Source organism: Mchenga conophoros, linkage group LG3 (genome assembly GCF_057382185.1).
Source record: "Mchenga conophoros isolate Kocher_MC1m ecotype Shallow Benthic linkage group LG3, M_conophoros_male_GT1.1, whole genome shotgun sequence".
NCBI classification, from domain to species: Eukaryota; Metazoa; Chordata; class Actinopteri; order Cichliformes; family Cichlidae; genus Mchenga; species Mchenga conophoros.
Window position 1 is genome coordinate 40,670,070 of NC_140528.1, and position 24,033 is coordinate 40,694,102.

The following is a 24,033-nucleotide window of genomic DNA, read 5'->3' on the forward strand; positions in this document are numbered from 1 at the left end:
GGAAGAAGCTGTCTCTCAGTCTGCTGGTACGGGACCGGATGCTGCAGAACCTCCTTCCTGATGGAAGCAGTCTGAACAGTTTATGGCTGAACTTTAAATGGCTGAACTTTAAATTGTTTAAAGTTTAAATAAATGAATAAAAACCGTTATGAATTGGCTTTAAATAATTTCACTCTTATATCAAAATCTCTAACAGATTAAACGTGTTCTATGTGATGTGAACGACTAAATATTGACATTTCAGAAGAATCTGTCACTCAGTTTTAAAGATTAATAATGAAAATCTTCTAGTTTTAATAGTCAGCAGGTCCGTTCACAAGAATGATATAACTGAAACCAAACTCTCTAACGAGCCTCTGAATGGCTCTTCATCAGAGGAGAAACAATTCTCTGCAACTTTAAAACTTTCACGTAATCACACAAGTTTTACATGTGGCCATTAGAGGGAGGTGTTATAGTTTTATTACCACATGGATATAAGCAGATCGTCAATGACGCTTCCACAGTTTATTACGAATGAACATATTTATTGTGAACAGTCAAAATTACTTTCTGCTGTACTTTCCTGCTGATCACCACAACATTCATTCAATCCTCTTCTTTTATTTCATTTTTATTATTATTTTTATTTAGTTAATTTTAATATTAATTCTAGGAAAGCAAAATATTATTTTGTTCAATTGTGCTTAAAATGAAACAATCAGTAAATAAAATTGATTTTTTTTTGTCTTATCAGCTCCTTCTGTATGGTTTCTTGCTGAGTAAGGTAGTAAAGACATTAAGACATTTCACACAATCATGGTCAGAATGAACTATAAGATCACTGAGGTCAAGACTTTAAACCTTCTTTTTTTTCTTTTATTTCAGAATAAGATGGAAAAATGGCACAAACCACTATTTTTAAAGTAGAGAATTCTGTAAAGTTTTGGCCTGCCTGCCACTCACTGGGTTATATTTAGGTTATTAACTGGTTAACTTGTTGGTTCAGGCACCAGGAGTGAATCAGAGGCTCAGTAGGGCCAGAGGCATAAAGTAAGTCAGGCTAATTTCATGTCAAGTTAAAATAATTAATCTAATCTGCATTTTTTTAAATGTTTTGTTTCCTTTGTTTCACACAGACAACATTCATCTTCCATATTTATACATACACAGCTGCTCCTGCAAAAGGATAGAACAAATTAAAATTCTTTAAACTTTTTGTTTTTGATTCCAACTCTTGTTTCTTTATAAGTGTGACATTTTATCCTGGTGAATAGATGACAGGATTGCACTTTTAGTATGATACATCAAGAGAAGAATTCTGGTCCTCACTCGTTTCTAAATCTTACTCATATAGTCTTACTCATACTTTATTCCCCTCTGAAGCTTGTTTTTTGTGCCATTCACTGACAAGTTCCTGTTTTTGGGTTTTAATTATAATTTTTGCACTGAAGAGTTTTGTATCAATTGACCAACACAATTCTTATTATTACATCTGAGACTTTGGTGAAACCCAAAGAATCACATGAGAAAAACAAGTGAGAACAAAAGTTTATTAATCCAACAGTGAAACTAAATCACTGACATGGGAACAAGAACAAAGTGCCGGATGCATAGATTAAGTATTAATAACAGTGAAGATACTGTGCCCATAAAACATATTAACATACTTTAATTATCATGGTTGGTTTTAAGTACTTAAGAATAACTCCTGTGTTTTTTTTAAATTACATAATTAAAGACAAAAATAAATAGAAAAGCCGCTGGATGTGCTCTGGTCTGAGGTGCTGGGGGTCCAGTTAGAGACCAGCAGCTGGATGTCAATGGTTGGACTGGTGGACTACTTCAGTGAAGAGTAGACGACGTCTGGCTCTGGTTTAAAGTCTGAACACAAACACACACACAGTTCAAACAACAGGAAACATGATTACAAACTTTGTAGTTCAATCAATTACTTTCATGGAGTGAAACATTCTGCAAAACAAACTTAGTATACTAACTTCATCTTATTCAAATTTTGCATGAAAATACTTGGTAGTTTGTAATGGGATAAAGAGCCCATACTGGTGCACAGTGGTTGGTCAGTGTTGGGTTACATCAACTGTAGCAGACTTATTTTGTCATGATGAAGTTAAAAAGTCAAACACTTCTCTATCAATTGTATAGGAATTTCTTTTATTTATGTATTAATCAATTTATTCTATCCTATAATGCCTTTGTGCCACTGGATTTTAAGAAGTCTCACACTCATACAGTAAGACAAATGGTGGGGGTGTAGTAAAGAAGTTGGGGGAAGCAGACAACTCCACAGGAAGAGTCTTTTGTCTCTTTGAGGACTCTGGGAGGTAGCAAGGGAGTGTGAACCTTAAGGTGTGAAACAGCTGTGTACTGCCTTTTGTTCCTGAAGAAGGTATTTAACTGAGAGCCATGCTAGACTCGGGCGACTGCTGACCGTTTGCCCCGAGATCATGCAGGCTCTCCACAAGCTTGGTTGTCTGATCTTTGTTTTTTGATTAAAGAATGTTAGCTAATGCTCACCGCTCGTCTGCAGGCTTTATTTAATGGAAAAATTCCAAAACACTCTTCTCTTCATCTTGATAGATTTCTTAGATATCATGAACAGTGAATTTAAAAGACAGAAATCTACAAATTATAAAACATATTATGTACAAATAATGATGATTCATGGTCCTGGATCTTTGGCCAAGTAAGGCAAGGCAAGGCAAGTTTATTTATATAGCACAATTCAACAACAAGGTGATTCAAAGTGCTTTACAGAGACATTAAAAACAAAAACAAATAAAAAAGCATGATTTAAAATTTATTAAAAAAACAGTAGATAAAATCAGTAGTTAAAATTTAAGTTTTGAAATTTATACTTAAAAGTGTAGATTTGGTGTTTTATTCAAATCCAGCTGAGAACAGGTGAGTCTTCAACCTGGATTTAAATAAACTGAGTGTTTCAGCTGATCTGAGGCTTTCTGGGAGTTTGTTCCAGATATAAGGAGCATAAAAGCTGAATGCAGCTTCTCCGTGTCCGGTTCTGACTCTGGGAACTGATAAAAGACCGGATCCAGATGACCTGAGGGATCTGGAAGGTTCATACTGGGTCAGGAGGTCACTGATGTATTTTGGTCCTAAACCATTCAGAGCTTTATAGGCCAGCATCAGAACTTTAAAGTCTATCCTCTGACGGACAGGCAGCCAGTGTAAGGACCTCAGAGCTGGACTGATGTGGTCCACTTTTTTGGTCTTAGTGAGGACTCGAGCAGCAGAGTTCTGAATGAGCTGTAGTTGTCTGACTGATTTTTTAGGTAGACCTGTAAAGATGCTGTTACAGTAATCAAGCCTACTAAAGATGAATGCATGGACTAGTTTTTCCAGGTCCTGTTGAGACATCAGATCTTTTATCCTTGATATATTCTTGAGGTGATAGTAAGCAGACTTTGTTATTGTCTTAATGTGTTTTTCTAAGTTTAGGTCTGCATCCATCACTACACCCAAATTTCTCGCCTGGTTTGTGGTTTTTAGATGTATAGATTGAAGTTCTCTGGTGACCTGTAATCGTTTCTCTTTGGCGCCAAAGACTATTACTTCAGTTTTGTTTTTGTTTAGTTGGAGAAAATTGTGGCACAACCAGTCATTAATTTCCTCAATGCATTTACCAAGAGCCTGTACAGGGCCTCGGTCTTCCGGTGACATTGTGATATATATTTGTGTGTCATCTGCATAGCTGTGGTAGTTTATTTTGTTGTTCTTTATAATCTGTGATGAACTGCTGGACTTCCTCACACACACACACACACACACACACACACACACACACACACACACACACACACACACACACACACACACACACTCTTTGTGTGTATGTAGACGTCATGTGTTAATGACCCTATGCATATTCATGTAACCACAATAAGAGGAGTGCTATGAGGAACCTGGCTGAGAGTCTGACGGAGGTCAAGTGGTGGAACGACACTTGGCTCCAGGCAGGTCTCCCTCATGCATGAGTAACAAGAAGAACTTTGCCTACTTCGTGTCTTGCTTGCTGTGTAATTATATTGCCTTCAACGTTCCAGCGAATAGGTTCAAGCTACAAACCTATCAACACCGTTTTGTGATCACTGCTGTTGATATATTTTACTGAAATTTTACTTTCAAAGAAAACACAGTAATGATCAGACAGGCCCACATCAGACACAGTAATGTTTGAAATGCTCAGGCTCTTGGAGATCAGTAGGTCAAGAGTGTGTCCTCTATTATGTGTGGCCTCTGTTACATGCTGAGTCAGCCCAAAGTTGCCCAGAGTGTTACTCAGGTCTTTAGTCCCTTTGTCCTGAGGGTTGTCCACATGGATGTTAAAATCCCCAACAATAATTACACAGTCAAAATTAACACAGATCACAGACAGCAGTTCACTGAGGTCATTAAAAAAGTCTGTGCAGTATTTGGGAGGCCTGTAAACATTAAGAAACAACCTTGGATGGGGCCTTCAGCTGTAAAGCCACATATTCAAAAGACTGAAAACTTCCAGGAGATAGCTGCTTACATTGAAATGATTCATTAAATAAGACAGCGACCCCTCCTCCTCTCCTGCTCACCCTGGCCTCACTGATAAAACTGTAGTTAGGAGGGGTCGTCTCGATGAGAACAGCTCCACTGTTACTTTGGTCCAACCAAGTTTCAGTTAAAAACATAAAATCAAGCCTGTGCTCAGTGATTAAATCATTAATTAAAAATGTTTTCCCAGCTAAAGATCTAATGTTTAATAAAGCCAACTTAAGTGTTTTAGAGGCATTACTTGTCCCCTCGTGTTTGGGAGCAGTCTGTGGCACACAAGGTATGTTTACTATGTTTAAAGATCTTTTAGAGTGCAGCTCTCTGTGTTTTGACCAGGCCACATGTCTCCTTCTGTCACCTAAGAGTACAGAGATTTTAAAACCTTCTAGTAAACAGGGTCCCAGCTTCTCCTGGGAAAAGTCACCACTGCCATAATCCTCGCAGCCCGGACCCTCCACACATCACACATCAGACTGCGGAGACAGAGCATGAAGGTGGTAAGGAGGAACTAAGGGGGGCGAGGCTGGGCAATGTGACTTCGATTGCTCTGTTGAGGGTGGGGCTCGATGGCGAACCTTTGGCTGCTCTGGTGGGGGGTTTATGGGGGACAAAAAGGGATTGGGCCGGGAGGTAGATCTGAGCCCAGCATTGTCCTGCTCCATCATCTCCTCAGTGAATTTCAGGTGTGGGGAGGAGGGAGAAAGGGAGGAGAAAGGGAGGGGGAGGAGGGTGATGGCCTGTCAGGGGTTTGGGGGACTGGGGAAGATCGTGGTCCCTGGTCCTGGTCGTTGGTGTTGTTGAGAGAGTTGGAGGCAAATAGGGACCCCTCTTCTTGCCTCAGATGTCTCTCCTTTCTGAAGGTCTTCCGGGGTGGGGGCAGGCGAGGCTCCTCTTCAAGGTTTCTGCTGGGCTTTGTCTGTTCTTGGAGTACTGTTTCTTCCTCTTTATGAGAAAACTCCTCGTTTATCTCAGCCTTGGCACCAAGCACAGATGGATGACGTATGGAAAACATTTTAATTACAGCTGTGCAGAGACACACTGATGACTGACTGGAACACTATGATTCTAATTTTACATGAACACCATCCTCCCAGGGCAACACAGTGGCTTTTGGGATCGATTCCACCATCTCACTGGGGCCTTTCTGTGTGGAGTGTTCACCCTGTGTTTGCATGGGTCAGGTCTGACTGTCTCCCACAGTCCAAAACAGTTATTTGGGTTAATTGGTGATTTTAAATTGCCCATAAGTTTAAGTGCACATGGATATCTGTCTCTCTGTGTTAGTCCTGCTGACCTGTTGTCCACTAGGACCCTGTTAAGGACAAGTAGAGGAGAATGGACCCTATCCTCACACGTGGTTTATATATGGCCACTAGAGAGAGAAGTGTGACTTTAAATACTAACATGGATCATCAGAACATCAATAATTATTTTATAGTAATACTGAGGATGTGCTGTTCTTAATAAAAGTCATTTTAACTGAGGGTGAAGATTATATTCACTTAAATATGTGTTTAGAACTGTGATGAACGAGACAGAGAGCCAGTGAGGCTGTTTGGACTTTCCTATGAAACATCAGTGCAGGAGTCTCTCAGTACAACTGTTTACAGTGAGGACAAAGAAGCAGCAGAAACACAAACAGAGAAAAAAACGGAAAAGATGAGCAGCAGCAAATAGTCTGCAGGGAGAGAGAGCACCTGCAGCTTCTGCAGCACTTCCTGGAAATCACATGACTGTAATTAGAGTACAGGAGAGTAACTGAGTACATTTCCTCTTTGTGACTGAGGTGATTTTCTTCTTGATATTGTTTCAGATAAAGTTTGAGAGCTTCTGGTTCTTCAGATGATAAAACTGATTGAATTCATTTGATATGATGTGTTTCAAATGATTTACACTAACTCCACATGATGTTTATCTGTAAATAGTAAAGTGAAGCTTTAATAAAAGTGAATCAGTTAATCCACTGAATCTAAATGACAACTATATGCAGGACTCATATGAGAGCTGATAACTGCTTGGTTTAGGGCCAGAGTCATGAAGTAAATAATTTTATCCCTCTGGCTAATTTCACATTAAGTGTAAGAATGATTCTGTATTTTTATTATTTGCTTTCCTTTATTTTACACAGACAGCATTGAGCCTCCATATTTATACACACACAGCTGCTTCTTTAAAAGGACGAAACTGTACAAAATAAAATTATTTTCTGGTTTTAAAATTTCTGGTTTTGACTTTATTAAAATGGTTATCCTTTATATTTTGTCAAAAACAAAAGAACCACATGAGAAGAAAAAGTGTGAACAAAGGTTTATTAATCCTATAGTGAAACAAAATCACTAGTATGGGAAACAGAACAAAGTGCCAAACTCATAGAGTGACTTTATTATCATTGTTTATTTTAAGTACTAAAATAATTCCAGTTAAACTTATGTGATTTTTGAAGCATATGAGTTTAAATAAGTGGAAAAAAATCTGAGTAATCTTTTGAACTTGTGGTTGTCTCCTTGTCTGAGGTGCTGGGTAACCAGTTAGAGACCAGAAGCTGGACATCAGTGGTTGGACTGGTGGGCTACTTCAGTGAAGAGTAGACGACGTCTGGCTCTGGTTTAAAGTCTGAACACAAACACACACAGTTCAAACAACAGAAAACATGATTACAAGCTGTGTAGTTAAATAAAACCTCAAATGTCCACCACTCTGCATCACGTGCAGTCCCAGTTCAGACTTTACTGGGAACGAGCTCAGATATAAAATACTTTACTTCCTGCACTGCCTACACTTTAGCTGCTTATTGAAATAAAACTAAATAAATAAATACATAAAATAAAACCTGGAACCCACAAAACCAATTATGTTACAAGAGTCAGACTGTCACGGTCCGCAGTGGCTGACCGTGTGGTCGAGTGTTTGGAGGACCCAGGTGCGGACACAGATGAGCAGACAAAATTAACTTTAAAGAAAAGCAAGCCTTTATTTGAGGCTGGAGTACATGAACTAAACTAAACAAGAGCTGAACAGGGACAACAACTAAACAGGAACCTAAACTGGGAAGAACAGTGAGACCATGAACAAGACTGTGCCAGAACATGAAGGAACTATGAAATATAAGAATAAGCATCATGAGTCATGACCTGCACAGAGACTTGAAACCTGACATGACATAGGGCGTGGAACACAGACGACGCGACACAGACTGAATGAAACACAGTGGTGGTGTCCCAATAGGGCTTTGGAGCGTGATGTCACGGGGGTGGGCGTGGAAAGCATTTTGGCCCGATCCGCCATTTTGGGGGTCTAGCGCAAGTGAAAAGGGAGCGAAGGCACACACAACAGCCATGGTTTGTATTTGCTGTGTGGGCAAGAGAATAATCTTGAAAATTGTTTATCTTTTCATTCTTTCCCAACCTGGAAGCAACATGAGGCAGCTCGTGTATCGATGTTACCAAACTCAGGCGTCTAGCCTGGAGAGCAGCTGTGAGACGAGCTGACGTGCAGCTCTCTTCCATCTCCAAATATCTTTTGGTGCTCCAGACATTTTCATTCCGGTAAGTTCTAAATATGTTCATATCACTCTTTATAGCCTATTAGTTTTATTTTCGATGCGCTCTGAGCTCATAGCAAATTAGAACAAACATCCTACTGAGTGATTTTGCAGAACTACCTTCTATTTATAGAGTTGCTAATAATTTGGCATTATTGCAGCAAACCAGCCTATGAAATGGATGAAACATCGGGACTGGGTTCCAGCACTACACAAGGGACCTGCTTCAAACAAACCACCATGCCAATCAGATTACTTCTTCCATGTGAGGGTGAAGAGGTGACCCTTCTGGATAAGATGGTGAAGGTTTGCTGCGTTTGTTGAACAGTGTGATAATAAAACCAGGGAAGAATGAAACCTGCTCCTGTTAAATATTCTAAAGTCTTGTGCTGTTAAAATTGCTGTATTTTTTCAAAAGATAGAGTAAATAAAGTAATGTTAGTAGTGGGTGATATCATGTAAACACTCATGATTTTGTGTAAACATTTTGTCATTTGTAAACTATAAATGACATGATTCTACACTGTAACTGATGTGATGTTCTATAAAATGGTTTTAAGTTTTAAAAAAGAGGCAAAAATTAGTTTGTTTGTTTATTCAACTTTTGAACAGTGGGACTCAGTCAGTACATATTCAGTAAATGCTAATTATTTACATGCCAGTGCACTACAGGCATAAATCTAGATCCCTAGATAAAACATTATGGCATTATAGCAGTGACAACTCCTTTCATTCCCACGACCCACAGCTTTACTGTGTTCCAGCAAAGTATCCAATAGCAGTGACAACTCCTCCAAAGTAGTGGGATTTTTCTGTTTTGAGGATGGCTCCTTTTACCTGTCGGATGGTCTGACAGGTGGTCCCATATATCCCACAATTCATAGCGCGGTGGTGGGTGTGGATAATTTTGCCGCAAAATACAGCAGAAAGGAGCGGCCAAAGAGGTTATATATATATGTGTATATATATATATATATATATATATATATATATATATATTAGGGGTGCAACGATATTCATATCGATATTGAACCGTTCGATACAGTGCTTTCGGTTCGGTACGCATATGTATCGAACAATACAAAATTTGTAATTTATTTTATCAACTTTCCTTCTGACGATGGTAAATGGCCTGCATTTGTATAGCGCTTTACTCAGTCCCTAAGGACCCCAAAGCGCTTTACACTACATTCAGTCATTCACCCATTCACACACACATTCACACACTGGTGACGGCAAGCTACATTGTAGCCACAGCTGCCCTGGGGCGCACTGACAGAGGCGAGGCTGCCGGACACTGGCGCCACCGGGCCCTCTGACCACCACCAGTAGGCAAACACGGGGTTAGTATCTTGCCCAAGGATATTTGGCATGCAGCCAGGAGGCAGCCTGGGATCGAACCACCGACCTTCTGGTTAGTGACTGACCTGCTCTGCCACCTGAGCTACAGCCACCCGATGAGCGCTCAGTGAATCTGCGTTCGACTACTCCGCCTAGGCTGCACTGTCGAGCGCAGATCCACTGAGCGCTCAACACAGACAGCATCGTCAGAAGGAAGAGCGCAGGGCAAGCTAGCGAGACAGAAGTTAAGCTCTCCTTGCAACATGGACCTCCCCCACCCTCATTCAGATCTGGCGTTTGGAATTATTTTGGTTTTCATGTGACATATTGCAAGAAACTCCGTCCCGGGTCTGGTCCGTGGATCGGGTTTCCCCGAGGCGTGGGCGTCTATAACCAGAGTTTCGTCTTTACCCTATAAGATTCAAAATTATTCTTAAGTAACACTCAGCAATATATTCTCAAGTAACACTCAGATATGCCGTGTTGTGGCCATTTTTGTTGAATGTTTATAAAATGCAATTTGTATTCATTTTTGTTTTTTCTTTAAAGGTGTAAGAATATTCTGACCTGGTTTTGTTATGTAAATTTGTAATTAATTTTATTGGAGAAGCTTTTGGAAAGTGATTGGTTTATTAGCTTATGGACCCTCCCATTAATCAAGAGATTAAGAGCACCCTGGATGGGAGTGGTAAAGAGGTTTTCGTTTTTTGTTTGCCAAATGTCAGATGGGAAGACGGGAGGGTTAGAAAATGATTTTTTGACCACTTTTGAAGTTGTTAAAGCAAATTAAATTAGCTTTCGTTTAATTTTAAGTTTAAAGAAGTTATTTGGTTGATTTTTGTTTATAATTTTGCACGAAATAAACCACATATGATTTTTAAACAATGGAGTCAGAAGTGCGTTCTAAAACAAACCTCCCGTTGCCACCCACGGCCTTTTTTTGGACTTTTTTGGTGTTTGGAACGTAAAAGGCCGCGACATGCCGTCAGCGGGTTAGTTACGACGTCGGGAGCAGTTAGGAGAACAAAATGATACAGAGACTGTTCAGGTTGCTTTCCCAAAATCAACTCAAAGTTTTATTCTTCTGTGCAGCGGTATTTATAGGCAGAAAGTTCGTGTGTCAACAAGTTTCAAGTTAGAACCATATAAGGAAGGTCCCCCCCACTCTGAAAGAGGCCTTCTACAATCGTATCTCAACACACCTTTGACAGGTCCGTTCAACACTAGACAGTTAGAATCCTTTGTTCTACAATTGCAGTAAGATGCACTCTCAAGGCCTATAAATCTTATACAGAGGTCTCCTACATCCGTGAGTTCTGACACAACCCAGATGGTCTTCACATAAACATCTTCTGCAAGGGAGTGATAAGTAAAAGAGTGATTTGTTGGTGTTTTCCCTCCAACCTTAGTATCTACTTTCACACCATAAAATCTTGAGTTGACAAAGCAAGAGAAAATGACGGTTAACATAAAGAGCCTTGTTGAGTCACAGAATCTTCTTGTCTAATATCATAAAAACAAGTACCCAGTACATGCTCCCATAATACTAAAATATCTAACAGTTATGACCCTGAAGGTAAGCGAGTCATGGACTAAAGTAAAACAGTATGTTGGATGTGCCATGCAATGCTCAATTACATGGGTGGGAACTAGTGTGTTAGCGCAGTTAGCTCGTTAACGTGTTGGCCATCTAGCCCCATGCACGGGGCGATCGACGGTAGCTCGTTAATGGAGATTTGCCGTGTTGTGGCGTTAAGGTCATTTCAACGAGATTAACCTGAAAGCACTAGTGGGAACACAACGAATATGACTATACATATGATATACATTTCTGTTCGTGTAGACAGCAACAGATATGATATGATTTTCAACAGTTTATCATAGTTAATTGACCCCATTTAATTGTAGGCTGTCAGCCGGCAGACTCAGACGATCTCTTTTTGCAGCAAAAATAATAACTGAAGTGAGATAAATTCATCTTACAGATATTACAGATATAAAACATATATCGACAAAGTTTCACTTTGAGCACATAATTTGCAGTTTGCACTTGTTATTATGATAATCAGCATATTACAAAATTACAAATTGCACTAATATTGTATCATGCATGAAGTATTGTGATAATATTCTATCATGCTGTGTTTTGACATCCACACCACTAACATCCATCTATCTCTGTCTCCATAGTGTCCAAGATAAGATGTGCGTATGTTAAGCACCTTTGCTTAGGAGGCTTCCAGTGGGCACTGTAGTTAGATCCCTGAACCATGTTAACTGGCTCCCTCTGATGTGGGAGAGCAGCAACTCTACAATAAGCCAATCCTGAATAACCAAACTCCTGATACGATCCGCTATCATGTACCACAGGCTTGATTTGTTCCTGTGGGGCCATCACCTGCAGGAGGAGGCTTGGTGTTCTGATGCTTTGTGGGCTGGGTGGCAGTCAAAGGCAGACGCCATGGTGTCCAATCCCTTAGATGTGGCACTCTCATTTCAATTTTATGATCAAATATACAAGATTTAAATCTATTGACAGATATGCCATGTATGATATATTGACATAAAACTGTCATTTTAATAACTTTATTTTCACTCTCACTGTGTTTATAGGAAGGTATTAAAATTTTAAACAGGGACAAAAATGACATGAGCAAAAGATTTACAGACAGTGCCATGTCATCTTAAAGTGTTATTGAGAGCAAGCGAGCAAACACTTGTTTTTAAGGAGTAATTTGGAGTTGAAATATATTTGCTAAATATAAAATATCCACTGTGTTCTCTCCTGCCTTCAGGTGTCTGTCTAAGTGGGTCGTCATTACAACGGACTCATTTTAAATGAAACAGATATGATCTCCTGGTAAATGGACTGACTTTTTCAAGTCTTATTGACCACTTAAAGTGCATTACAGCAGAGGACTGAATCACTGACCCTCCAATTAGCGGAAGACCTCCTGAGCCACTGTTATTATAATTAATGTAATTATAAGAAATTACAGAAATAGTGCTAAGCGATGATGACCACAAGGAACAACCAAAAGGGACAGAAAAAGCTGCAGTGGCATCAGTGCTGGGAGGAGAAGTAAAGTGCTTCAATCAGAAAAGTAACAGATGCCTCATCAGAAAGTTGGGGCTGTGCTGCTCAGAGCAACATCTGACCTGCTGATAGACTGCTGCTGCTGTAAATGCTGTGTGCTGCTAAATGAACTGGTCCAGGCATAGCAGTTCACTGCACTGTGGTCCCACTGTGAATTCCAGATGACAGCACTAATGGATGATCCCAGGGTGCAATCATCTCTATCCCTGCTGCCCTGTTCAGCAGATGGGCTGTAATTCCAATTCAGACCTCTGAGGCTGAGAGCTCCTTAATTCAGACATGCAAAAGTCATTAAACTTCTTACGTATATACTCCTGCTGGAGACCTATGATTATATAATTTCAATTGATGTAAGGAAAAAGAGCCGTCCTCCAAATACTTTCCTACAATTACATTTGACAGTTGGTCTGGAGGATTAAACCTAAGATCATGTTTGCCTCCATCTGTGTATCTATACTACTGTATGAGTATGTTCGTTTACAGTCGCTGGAACAACCGTGTTAACACAATTAACCGCAACATCACAGAATAGCCCAGCAGCACATAACCACTAGCAAGATCCCAGCATGCCTGGCACATTTTTTTCTTTTTCTTTTTTTGCATGACTCAGATCCCAAAACATATTATTTTAGGCATATAGACCTCAAGTGTGTAACTTAACTCAGATACACAGAATACTGGCAGAGAAATGTCATGTTTCTGCTTAATGCCAAGCTGCTCTACCCATTCGGCCAACATTTTCTCTCCAGCTTCTCAAATATACCGTTAGGTAACAGTTACCAAAGTTAAATGAGTTCAGGTTCACTGATGGAGCTAAGTTCAGGCCTCTGAAACAGCAGTGTTTCAAAAAGAGCAGGTGTAAACTTCAGACTCAGTCTCACCGCTGCTGTTTTTTATTTTTATATTTGCTTTGATATGAAGCATTTAACCTTGCTAGCTTAGCTTACATAACCTTAATGCATGATCACTAGCAATTTTGGGAAAGAGAATTTAATGGATTCAAGTTCTACCATTTTTTAGGAGGATTAATTACATTGTATGATACCTTAATTCAAATAATAATTAAAGCGAGTTGATTAACACGCCGCTGCAGCACACCCCATGACCCTGACCCACATCCCAAACCAGATGTTGAATGCCTACAAAATATAAGGATGTTTAAATGTAAGAGAAAGCAAAGAGGGAGATGATACTTCAATTTAAACCACAAACATGTTTTCACACTTCGTGCACAACATCTGATCCAGTCTTTGTTGAGAAGTTGACTTCGGCAATGAGCTAGTGCAAGATGAGCTGGCCTGAACGTGTTCAGGGATTTAAGCTCTAAACGCACAGATAACAAGTGGTGTACTTCCACCTGTGATTGACCTGCGCGAGTGTCTTACTGTTCAAGCATCCAGCCACAGGGGAGCTTGGCTGCAGCAGAGCCTGAACCCTCTGGGGAGCAGGGTAACAGAATCGCAGGCTTATACAGATATCTACACAAAGGACAAGCTGGCGCTGGCAGGTGGCCCCAGCATAGATAAGTGTGTTTTCTGTTTTGGGGGAAAGGAGGCGGGGGTGTGAGTGAAGGAAAGACTGCTCACTTACTGGCCTGTTTCCTTCTGAGAGTGATGATGCCTCCCGTGGGTGTAACACGCAAGGAGGTGGGACTCTTGAGTGTACTGTAGACATGCTTATGTCTGCGTTAATGCATGAGAGCCTTCCCCCAACCCCAGCAGTCTTTTTTTTTTTTTTTTTTTTTTTTTTGCCTGTCCCATTTGGTTCTTTAGCCATCAGGATTGTTGTCTGAAGACCAACAAGGATACCCAATGGATTTACTTTGCCAAATGGATCTTCGTGGCATTGCCGTATTGGTCCATTTGGTCGATCTTTGTTTTTATTATTTATTATATTTTATTTTCAGATGTTACAGATGGGACAGACATGAGTGAGGGATAGGAAAGGGAGAAAGAAAGAGGACGGAAAGGAAAAACAGAAGGGGAGAGGGACAGTGAGAAAGGGGGGGAGAAAAAAAATAAAAATCTCCTGGATCACCTGTTGAGAGAAAAATAGAAAACAAGCAAAAAAAACAAAGCAACATACTAAACACAACACCATCGCATTAATCTAGCTAAGTGTAAACAGCAGTAAATACTAAATATTCAATGTTGTTGTGCAGCACGCAGGACAGATGTGCTTCGAAGTAGCAGCCAAGAAAGGTGTAATTTGGGTCTACGAGCAGTGAACACCCGTGTGCATACCTGTGTGGATCAGCGCGCTTGTATTCCAAAGGTTTCTCCATGTAATGATCTGCTAGGGAGTGTGGGGGGGCCACAGCCCCGTCCTCCAGGGTGTGAAGCGGGTATGGAGGAGATCAAAACTCCAGACATCCAGAGGCCCCCAGAACACAAGAGACCATGGAAGACCAACAGAGGGGCAGCCGTGCCACTGTTCCAGTAAGAGTTGAGGAGAGTCCCAGATGAGGGTTCACTCAGCAGCTGCGGAGCAGAAGCCAGGGGGAGTTGCAGTGACGCGCCCATGAGCTCCGCCGGCCCCCAGCTGTGCCTGAGTGACCGAGCCCCAGGCCGAGAGGCCGGGGGCACCCCACCTCCGAAGGGGCCCGAGCGAGCCCCAGGCTCCAGGACCCGATAAGCGGCCGCCAAGGTGTGTACCTGGACGCCCACCCCCAGACACAAAGAACCACCAACGCACCGACACCTGAGGGAGTCCGCCACCGGCAGGGGAAGTGGTGGTGGGTGGAGATAGGCCTCCAAACCTTGGAGGGCCTGAGGTGTCCCCAGAGAGGTGGCGTCTGATACCCAACCTGACATATAGACACAGACATACAGGCACACACAGACACAAACATTCATTCCCACCCTCATGCTCTCATGTGCACTTACTCCACATTCAACCAACGTGGAGACAGACATAAAGAGACGCTGTACACACGATCACACTCCCCAAGCGTACTCTACAAACCGGGTCTAGGTACCCTTGCCCCTGGAGGGGGGAACTGCACCCAGACCCACCTGGGTCTGGGTGCAGTTCTGTACTGTACTTTTGAGTTAAAATATATATTTATAATTTTAATAAATGACAAATTAAAAAGGCATGAACATTTTTTTGTATCGAAAAAATATCGAACCGTGAATTTTGTGTATCGTTGCACCCCTAATATATATATATATATATATATATATATATATATATATATATATATATATATATATATATATATATATATCATAATAATCTGACAATACTATAATATTGTCCATATTATATTTACATTATCACAGTGAGATGACTTTGGTCTCATGAACAACATTAACTGATTGTTATTTACTAACTAATCTTAAACGACTGTTCAGCACAGAAATGAAGCCCAACAATCATGTTTTACAGTCCCGTGGTCTCAGCCTCAGATACTCAACTAATCAAAGTGATGTCATGACAAAAATGAATGACCAACAAAACATTTTTCTCCTTCATTTCTGTCAAACAATGCTGTATGTAACGTGTCTCGCGGTTAGTATCATGGTTGCTAGGCTACCTGAACAGTGCGACGAAGCATCCCATTTCACAAGCCTCTCACTTCCGCACTTCTCATATGACCCTGCCATAAAATTCTAAATATGAATGGAAAACTGATTGATAATATCAGTGTGTGAATGTGTGTGTGAATGGGTGGATGACTGGATATGTAAAGCGCTTTGGGGTCCTTAGGGACTAGTAAAGCGCTATATAAATACAGGCCATTTATCATAATATAATTAGTATGATACAAATGTATAATCTATTTTCCAAGCTGTTGGTTACGTATTTTAATGAAAATAAAAAATAAAAACAGGAAACAGGAACAATTATTCTCTTCACAGTTTTTACCACTTTTAAACACCTGCTGAGAAACAACAACAGACTACAACAAACTGGGGGTGTTTGTGTGAGTAAAACTGCGCGACCACATAGCTGTCATCTTTTGTTAATGCAAACTGGCACCCCTCCCCACAGAGGCCAAAGCAAGTGTGTTCTCACAACACTATTTTTAGCCAAGCAGCAACACAGTATGAAAGTGTTTTCAGCCTATGGTTCACTAGAATCAACAGCAGGAAACTGCTGCTGTGGTTTTACATGCAGAAGTCAAAATGATTCATTGTATTAAAGGGACAGTTTTTCACCCTGAACACACAGTTAAAGACTTTTAGTCTGTTCATATGTCTCATTATACGCCTCACATTCACAACAAATTCATCCTGGTTACATCCTGCTGCCAAAAGTAGATTTAGAAGATACACCTGACCTGCTTTCAGACTAACTGCTTAGTTACAGCACTTCTAAAAGTCATACCACACCTGACATCTGGGCCATACAAGGTCAGCCTATACCATGGTCTAGATTATTAGTCAAAATTGACCAAAGTAAACTGCACATTTGGACCAACCAATGCTATATTGATATTCTTCAATATAAATATATTTTCATATATGTTTATCATGTAACAGTTGAACCTGATCTTGAATACATGCTGTACAAAAAAAAAAGAAATAACAAGAAAAATGATTAAATAAATAAAAATAATGGCTGAAAGGTTTAGGAGTTTCAGCTCCTTAACATGTGACACCCTCTTTTCAAACAGACCAAACAAAATGGGACAATTGACTCAAAGTGTCAAACAAACAAAGTGTTTGTTACTGATGATGTGACACAGGACAGAAGCAGCTGAATGAGGTGTTCAGAGACCTACTGTCTGCTTAAGTCCAGCTAAATGTAGTCAAACTGATTGGATAGAGATGACTTATCAGCAGAGTTGTGTAGTCCATTATTGTCCAATTTTTAAGCTATGAAGACCAAAAAGGGGTTTCATGAAATCAGCAAAAGTCAGCACAAGATCTAGAGTGTGATTAGGACTTGGGCTCATTTACATTTCGATAGAAGCCAACTGAGTCAATCAATAAATAAAAAGTTGAAAATGTTAAAGTTGTTACACATATATGTTGGTTGGTTGATCAGTAAAGTAGAGTGGAAGATTTCTGCCTCTTTCTCAGCCTGTGTTTTTTTGATAGAACTGCTAAATGACCAGCTCACATGGGGAAAACAACTATTCCTGGAAATGAAGTTTAGCTGCCTTAATTATCTGTGGAATTCTTTATCTGTCAGGCATTGGGAAGGCTCCCTGTGATTATCTGGAATCCATAGATTGCCTGACAATTTGTCAAAAAAGAATAATTTAGTGTTGTTCTTGTGTCTAATGTTTTTTGAGAGATAATGACTTGGAGCTCTGGATTTGTGTCTCCTCCCAGAATCAAACTGAGACTCTATCGCGTGTTAGATAAACGTGGAAATCATTACAGTGTAAGGCCACTCTGTAGACATGAACCATGATGAAAACAATCACTAGCAGACTTACCTTTATTTTGGCTTTCTTTCACCATGATTTCTTCATAAGTGCTCTCACCAGTTTGAGTAAACAGCAGCTGGATCACTCCCTGCACAATAAAGGACACACAGAAGACATCAGTGCAGGCAGAACAACTCATAGCAGAGGTTATATATTAATGCTACTGCAGAAATACTTAGACAAGAAACAATTTGGATACAAAAAGTAATTGAAAACACTGGAAACATGACTGTTCATCATCAGGATTAGTGTATTGAGTCAGCATGTCAGGATACTAAAAAAATATAAACGTTTCAAACATTTCAGAATTTTGAAAATAGACACAGACATAAGCTGAATTCAAAATATTGGTGTCACATTAATATGAAGGAACAAGGGCACCCAAAGGTAAACTGTGAATAATACCAGAGTAAATGAATTAATGAGCGTATTCATGAGAGTCATTATTAACTTGTCTGTCTTTTTAACCCCCCTGTGTTGAAACACCTGCAGCTGAAGTGTTTTCTTTCTATCAGAAACAGGATGCTGGACGACTGCAGAGCTGTTAGCTTCAGTTAACCACAGACCACAAACACACAGTCCTGTACAGAAATGGTAACGGATAATACGCGACAGCAAACTTTAAAGACAAACTCATATCATATCTGATTAAAATAATCAAGGTGTTACATTTTGGACAAGGAAGCAAATAAAAAAAGTATGCATCAATGGAAGTGAAAGGATAAATGTAAACTAAAACAATTCTTGTTACATCACACATTTTTTTTCACTCGCATACTCCATAATGTCCTCATCCATTATATATATATATATATATATATATATATATATATATATCAACCGTAATCACAATCAGCATCAAACTTAAACCAAGTCAGAAAGACTTTTGCCAAAGGAAGCAATTCTAACAACTCAGCAGTTATACATTTTATGTCTTTAGGTTTTTGTTTTGTTTTTTTCAGTGTTTAGTAGTAAAATGTATGCAAACTTTTCAAAATTCTTAAAGTTTGCATTAACTGGGCGGTGGCCTCTGTGACAGACAGGTTGCTGATGACACAGGCAGTAGGCTGTAGCTGTGAGCTGTCTGCTACCTAATGGGAATCCCCCGTAGTGGACCACTGGACTACTGTACCGTCTGAGCTTTTTTAATGCAATTTCTATTCTGGCCAATAATATGGCTGGTGTGTAGTTAACTGTACTACCAGACTATTCACAAAGTCTGAGCTCCAGTTTTGGTGGTTAGTTAGCAGCCATCTGTGTCTGACCACATAATATCAATGTATTTAGCTTAAAACAAAGCTTTTCTAAATACAAATTATTCACTTTTGGTTGCAAAAACCACCCCTTTCCAACAGTGTTCCAATTTTCTAAAATAACTCTTCTCTTCTGACAGATCTGATCTCAAAACAACAAGAACTAGACCATGAAAAAAGAAAAGAAAAACCCAAAAAGAATGAACATTACCTCTGCATTGCTTGATTGGATGTTTTCGACAGTGTGATGTTTTGATGTTGCAGTATGTCATGTTTTCTTCTGCTGAAATGAACCAAATTTAAGATCAATTACTGTAAAAATTGTCACTGGAAAGTTACTCAAGAAAAAAAAAACATTTTGTCAACATTCCTACATTTTAATGTATTGTAATAATTGTTGTTATTGGTGTGATTCAAAATGGCACCTGTGGTTGGCACGCCATCTACTGCTCTCTCTTATTTGTGTCATTTTATTGTTTTTAGCCAACGTTGTACAGCATCTCAGTTCCACATTGTCTTGCGATTGCCAGATACTGAAAAAAGGTTCATGGCCCAAAGTTTTAGCTCTGCTTGGTAAATGTAGCCAAGATTCTCTGCCTCCTCATCTGGAAGCAATACCATTGTGCTGGATTCCCATACCACCGCCACCATCTATGCGCAAGCGACGCAGGAAACGGGGTACCTGTGGAGGTCACCTCGCTAAGCTGAGACTCTGGATTTCTTACCTTCCCAACAATCTTCACTTCATTCATCAATCTTTTCCATGAATCCTGGTGCCATGACGTGGACCCTGCGGACTCCTGGTTGGTTCCCTTTGTTGGCTCTATCAAGAGGAGCCCTCTTCAATCCCTGCCTCTTCGCCATTTGCATTGGTAGGGAGCGACTTTATCCAACATTCGACCTGTGGCTCAGGTTGTTGGTGCAGGGGAAGTCTCCGACCCAGCTCCCCTCAGGTTGGGTTTAATAAATGTCAGATCAGTGGCAAATGAAAATGTCTTTTCTTCCCATGCATTGGATTTCCTCTGTCTGACAGAAACTTGGACTTCACCTGGTGAGTTAAGCACCTTTTATTAACTACTGCCAGCTGGCTTTGCTTATTTTAGCGCTCCGAGATCTTCTGTTTGTGGTTAGCTGTTGTTTTTAAAGCACACTTCGCCTTTAAGCAGCTATCCTCAAGAAGATGCTACACCACCTTTGAACTTTGTTTGTGTGAACTGGGCCACTCGCTGCTGTGTGCAGTGGTTTAACTGCCTCCTAAATATAATAATAATATTTTTTTTATCTCGGTTCTCTGACATTCTTGCTGACAGTGCTTCACAATATGACCAGATCCTGCTACTCTGTGATTTTAATATTCACATCTGTTGCCCAGGGAAGCCCCCTGGCTAAGAACTTCATGGACTTCATAAACTCTTTTCATTTTATTTAATCTGTTAAGGGTGGCACTCAAGAATGGGTTATTTGTCTGTAACTTACATGTCGAGGATGCTACATTCTCTGACCATGTGCCCATTTTATTTATCACTTTCACTATATTTCTAAACACAGATCACGACCCAAATTAGGTTAAAACCCAAGGAGAAGAGATGTTTTTAAACAAGTTTTGAAAACAGCAAGGGATGGAGCCTGCCTGACCTCCCGACGCTCGCTGCTCTGGATTTATAAAATGTCTTTGGAACATTAAAAAGCACCTGGTTTGCTCCTTGTTGCTCTTGGTGCTGCTCTTAAACAGGTTGCACCTGTCCAACGCTGTTGAGGCTTCGGCTCAAATACAGCAGAGCATTTTTCTACACTGTTCGATCAACTTGAATCCAGTCGTTCTAAGTTGTCCAGCTCAGATGGATTACTCTTTCATCTGGACTGTCATGGTCTGGGTGAGTCCTTGGGTTTTTCCACTCAGTCACAGTTCCACCCCTGGGCAGAGTCGCTGCTTTCCTGCACGTCTCCACACCTGCTGGCAATTGAGCTGCCAGTACTTAAGACCAGCGCTCACCAGTCCTCTTCCTCTTCACCAGGTCTTCAGCTAACCACACTATCCTGTTGTCTGCTACCTCCATCTCCTGGCAATACACGCTTTCATCCTGAAGCTGGTTTGTGCTTGGCAGCTCTTTGTGTCACATCACCTCTCGGATTCACTCACCTGCTTGCCCTCCTGTCACAGTACTCAATCGGGCCAAAACTGCTCACTCTGACCACTCACTCCTTCTTTGCCATTCCTCCACCTGCCAAAAGTTTAGAGCCTCCAGGTCATGTTTCCTGCCCCGTGCCCCAGTACATATCCCCTCGTCACAATCCTCTGGTGCTTTTGTAAATCAACTATTTCTCATAGTTTAGCATCACTCGTGTTTACCACCATAATTGAAGTCCCATGTTATTTCTCATAGCTCACAGTATTTGTCAGGCCCTAGAAAATAAAGTTCTGTTAATTACACTCATCCTTGCCTCTGAGTATGATCTGCATTTGAGTCTGGTTGTCGGGTTCGGCCTCGGCCGTGACATGTACTATGTAAATCTGTTCTTGATGTTGTTGATTATCTAAGCTTTGGAATGATCTCCCTTTTCACATCAGTTTCAGTGGTGGTCTTTAAATCCAGGATAAAAACCATTTAAAAACTATGCATCTATACAGAATGGAAAATCTATACACATGTACAATCAGGAAGTCTCACCTTCAGGTTTTCTGTGGACACATCGTCTCACCACCAGAACCAGTAACACCAGTAGAACCACAACACACACTGATCCAACACATGACAACACATAGAGAACAGGAGGAGAGAGTGATGGAGGAAGAGTGATGGAGGTGGAACCAGGAGGAGAGGTGGATGTAGGTGGAGGTGTGGATGTAGGTGGAGGAGTGGTGGTGTGTTCGTCTAAAATAAAGCAAACACAGTCACTAAGTTGTCGTCACATTGTGAATGTTGAAAGCTGCAGAAACACAGACAGGTGAGTGTGTCACCTGTGACAGTGATCCAGCTGGATGGAGACTCTCCATGACCGCTGATGTCACACTTGTAGAGGCCTTCATCAGACCTGGAAACATGCTGGATGGTCATGTGACCTGTAGGCTGCTTCCTGATGAGGGAGCCATCTTTATAGAAAGCAGCTGGGAGGTTGGAGGGAGTGGTCTTTGTTTTACAGAGCAGAGTGACGTCATCTCCCTCCATCACAGGGAGGACAGGACTCTGCAGGATCACTGATCCACCTCAACACAGAGACAAACTACAGCATTTCATCCATTTACACACAGCTTCATCAACACTAACTCCACACACTCAGCTTACCAGTGACTGTCAGCTTAACCATGTTACTGATGGGACCCTCTCTGGACTCACACCAGTAAACTCCACTGTCATGAGGCACCATCAAAGTGATGTTACAGGAAGAATCAGCTGGTTTTCCCCACCCATCTCCACACTGAGTCCTCTGTCTTGCATTTGTCTTTCTCCTCAGAGTCCATCCAGCAGAGCTGTTGTCGTCCTCACAGCTCAGAGACACAAAGTCTCCTTCAAAGAACTGAGAGCTGCTGGGACTCACAGTCAGACGAGCTGTGAGGGTTAAAATAACAAACCGACAATGTGATACAATAATATAAAAGGTGTTTTCTGGGTTACTTATTTCATTTAGTTTTATATTTGAGCTCCATAGTGAAACATGAACCCAATCAGGTCATATCAGTGAGCATTTCTCAGGTTTAAACTGTGACAGAAGAAGGTTACTGACCTTGGTTTGTTGTGCAGCTCAGCAGTGAGATCAGAACTAAAGAGAAATGACACTCGGGTTGATTTGAGGTGAACATAAAGAACAACTCCACACAAACAGCTGACAAACACACAAAGTTGTCTCTCTGATATATCTGCTCATTTTCTATTTGATGCCAAGTTTGAAGAAAAAAATGATAAAAAGTGTTTAAATGGTGGAAGGTCCATCCACATCCATCCTCTTAACGACTTAACCATGAGGGAGAATAAAAGTATTTGAGTGGCCAGTAGAAAACATTAATCACCAGCTGATGTTTGGAATGACTACCACTACACCTCTGTGACACTTGTACCGTTAAATATAATTTATGGATCACTTAGCTTCATTAACATTTCTCAACAAATCCAAACCTTTCTGGAAAACCTGTATGGATATTAAAGTATTTGCATAGGTTGGAGTCTTCACTGCTTTCTAAACAAGTTTGATCTAAAATATAGTTCTTACAGTGATCATAATGATTACAATCATGTGAACTGAATACACAGATTTTATAGAAAATATCCACTACTTATAACAACCCAGTAAAGTCATGTGTCCACTGTGCAGCTGTGTTGATATAATGAGTGAATGATTTGATCTTTTCACTGCCTGCTGTGTTTCCTCGACTCCTGAGCAAAGATAAAGAGTCAGTTCAGACCTGCAGTTGGTCCTCGTGGTGTTTGAACTTGAATTCAGCCTGATTTGTTTTTCATGTCTTCTCCTCCATCATCAGTTATCAGGAGAGCAGACAGTCAAAGTACAAGAATTCAAACAAACACAGAGATTCTACTTACAGAGCAGACACAGCACAGATGTTTCCTTCATCGTCCTTCTCACTCATTTGAGCTTTTTTTCTGTCCCTGACACCAAGTAAAGCCCGCCCTCTTCCTCTGAGCAGGAGGAACAGGGCGGGCTTTACTCGCCTCTGAACATAAATCACTGAGACCCCAACAATCAAATGTTTTCCTTTGAGTGAGCACTTGGCGACAGTGGTAAGGAAAAACTCATTTAATAGGAAGAACCCTCCAACAGAACCAGGGTCAGGGAGGGGTAGACAGCTGCCTTGATTGGTTGGGGGTGAGGCATAGAAGATGGGGCAAAAAGAATTGCTGTGGAAGGATGCCAGAGATTG

General features: G+C 40.7%; 1 protein-coding gene and 1 pseudogene across 1 annotated transcript; one reads left to right on the forward strand and one right to left on the reverse strand.

Annotated features, from left to right (window-relative positions):
• LOC146578653 (uncharacterized) overlaps positions 1–24,033 on the forward strand; it is a 563,460-nt pseudogene that overhangs the window by 16,447 nt on the left and 522,980 nt on the right.
• On the reverse strand, positions 6,893–22,360 carry LOC146578654 (uncharacterized). The gene is made up of 5 exons (XM_085269131.1): positions 22,120–22,360; positions 21,830–22,033; positions 19,372–19,443; positions 17,917–17,995; positions 6,893–7,158 (listed from the first exon to the last, which is right to left on the reverse strand). The coding sequence occupies exons 1-4, from the start codon at positions 22,325–22,327 to the stop codon at positions 17,961–17,963; spliced, it is 519 nt and encodes a 172-aa protein (XP_085125257.1). The 5' UTR covers positions 22,328–22,360; the 3' UTR covers positions 6,893–7,158; positions 17,917–17,960.

Excerpts from the sequence above, each read along its gene's own strand:
- LOC146578654 (XM_085269131.1), bottom strand. The coding sequence starts at position 22,327 with ATGGAGGGAGATGACGTCACTCTGCTCTGTAAAACAAAGACCACTCCC. Across the intron at positions 22,034-22,119 it reads CAGCTGGATCACTGTCACAG|ACGAACACACCACCACTCCT; the intron begins GTGACACACTCA and ends GCTTTATTTTAG. Across the intron at positions 19,444-21,829 it reads TGTCCACAGAAAACCTGAAG|CAGAAGAAAACATGACATAC; the intron begins GTGAGACTTCCT and ends GGTTCATTTCAG.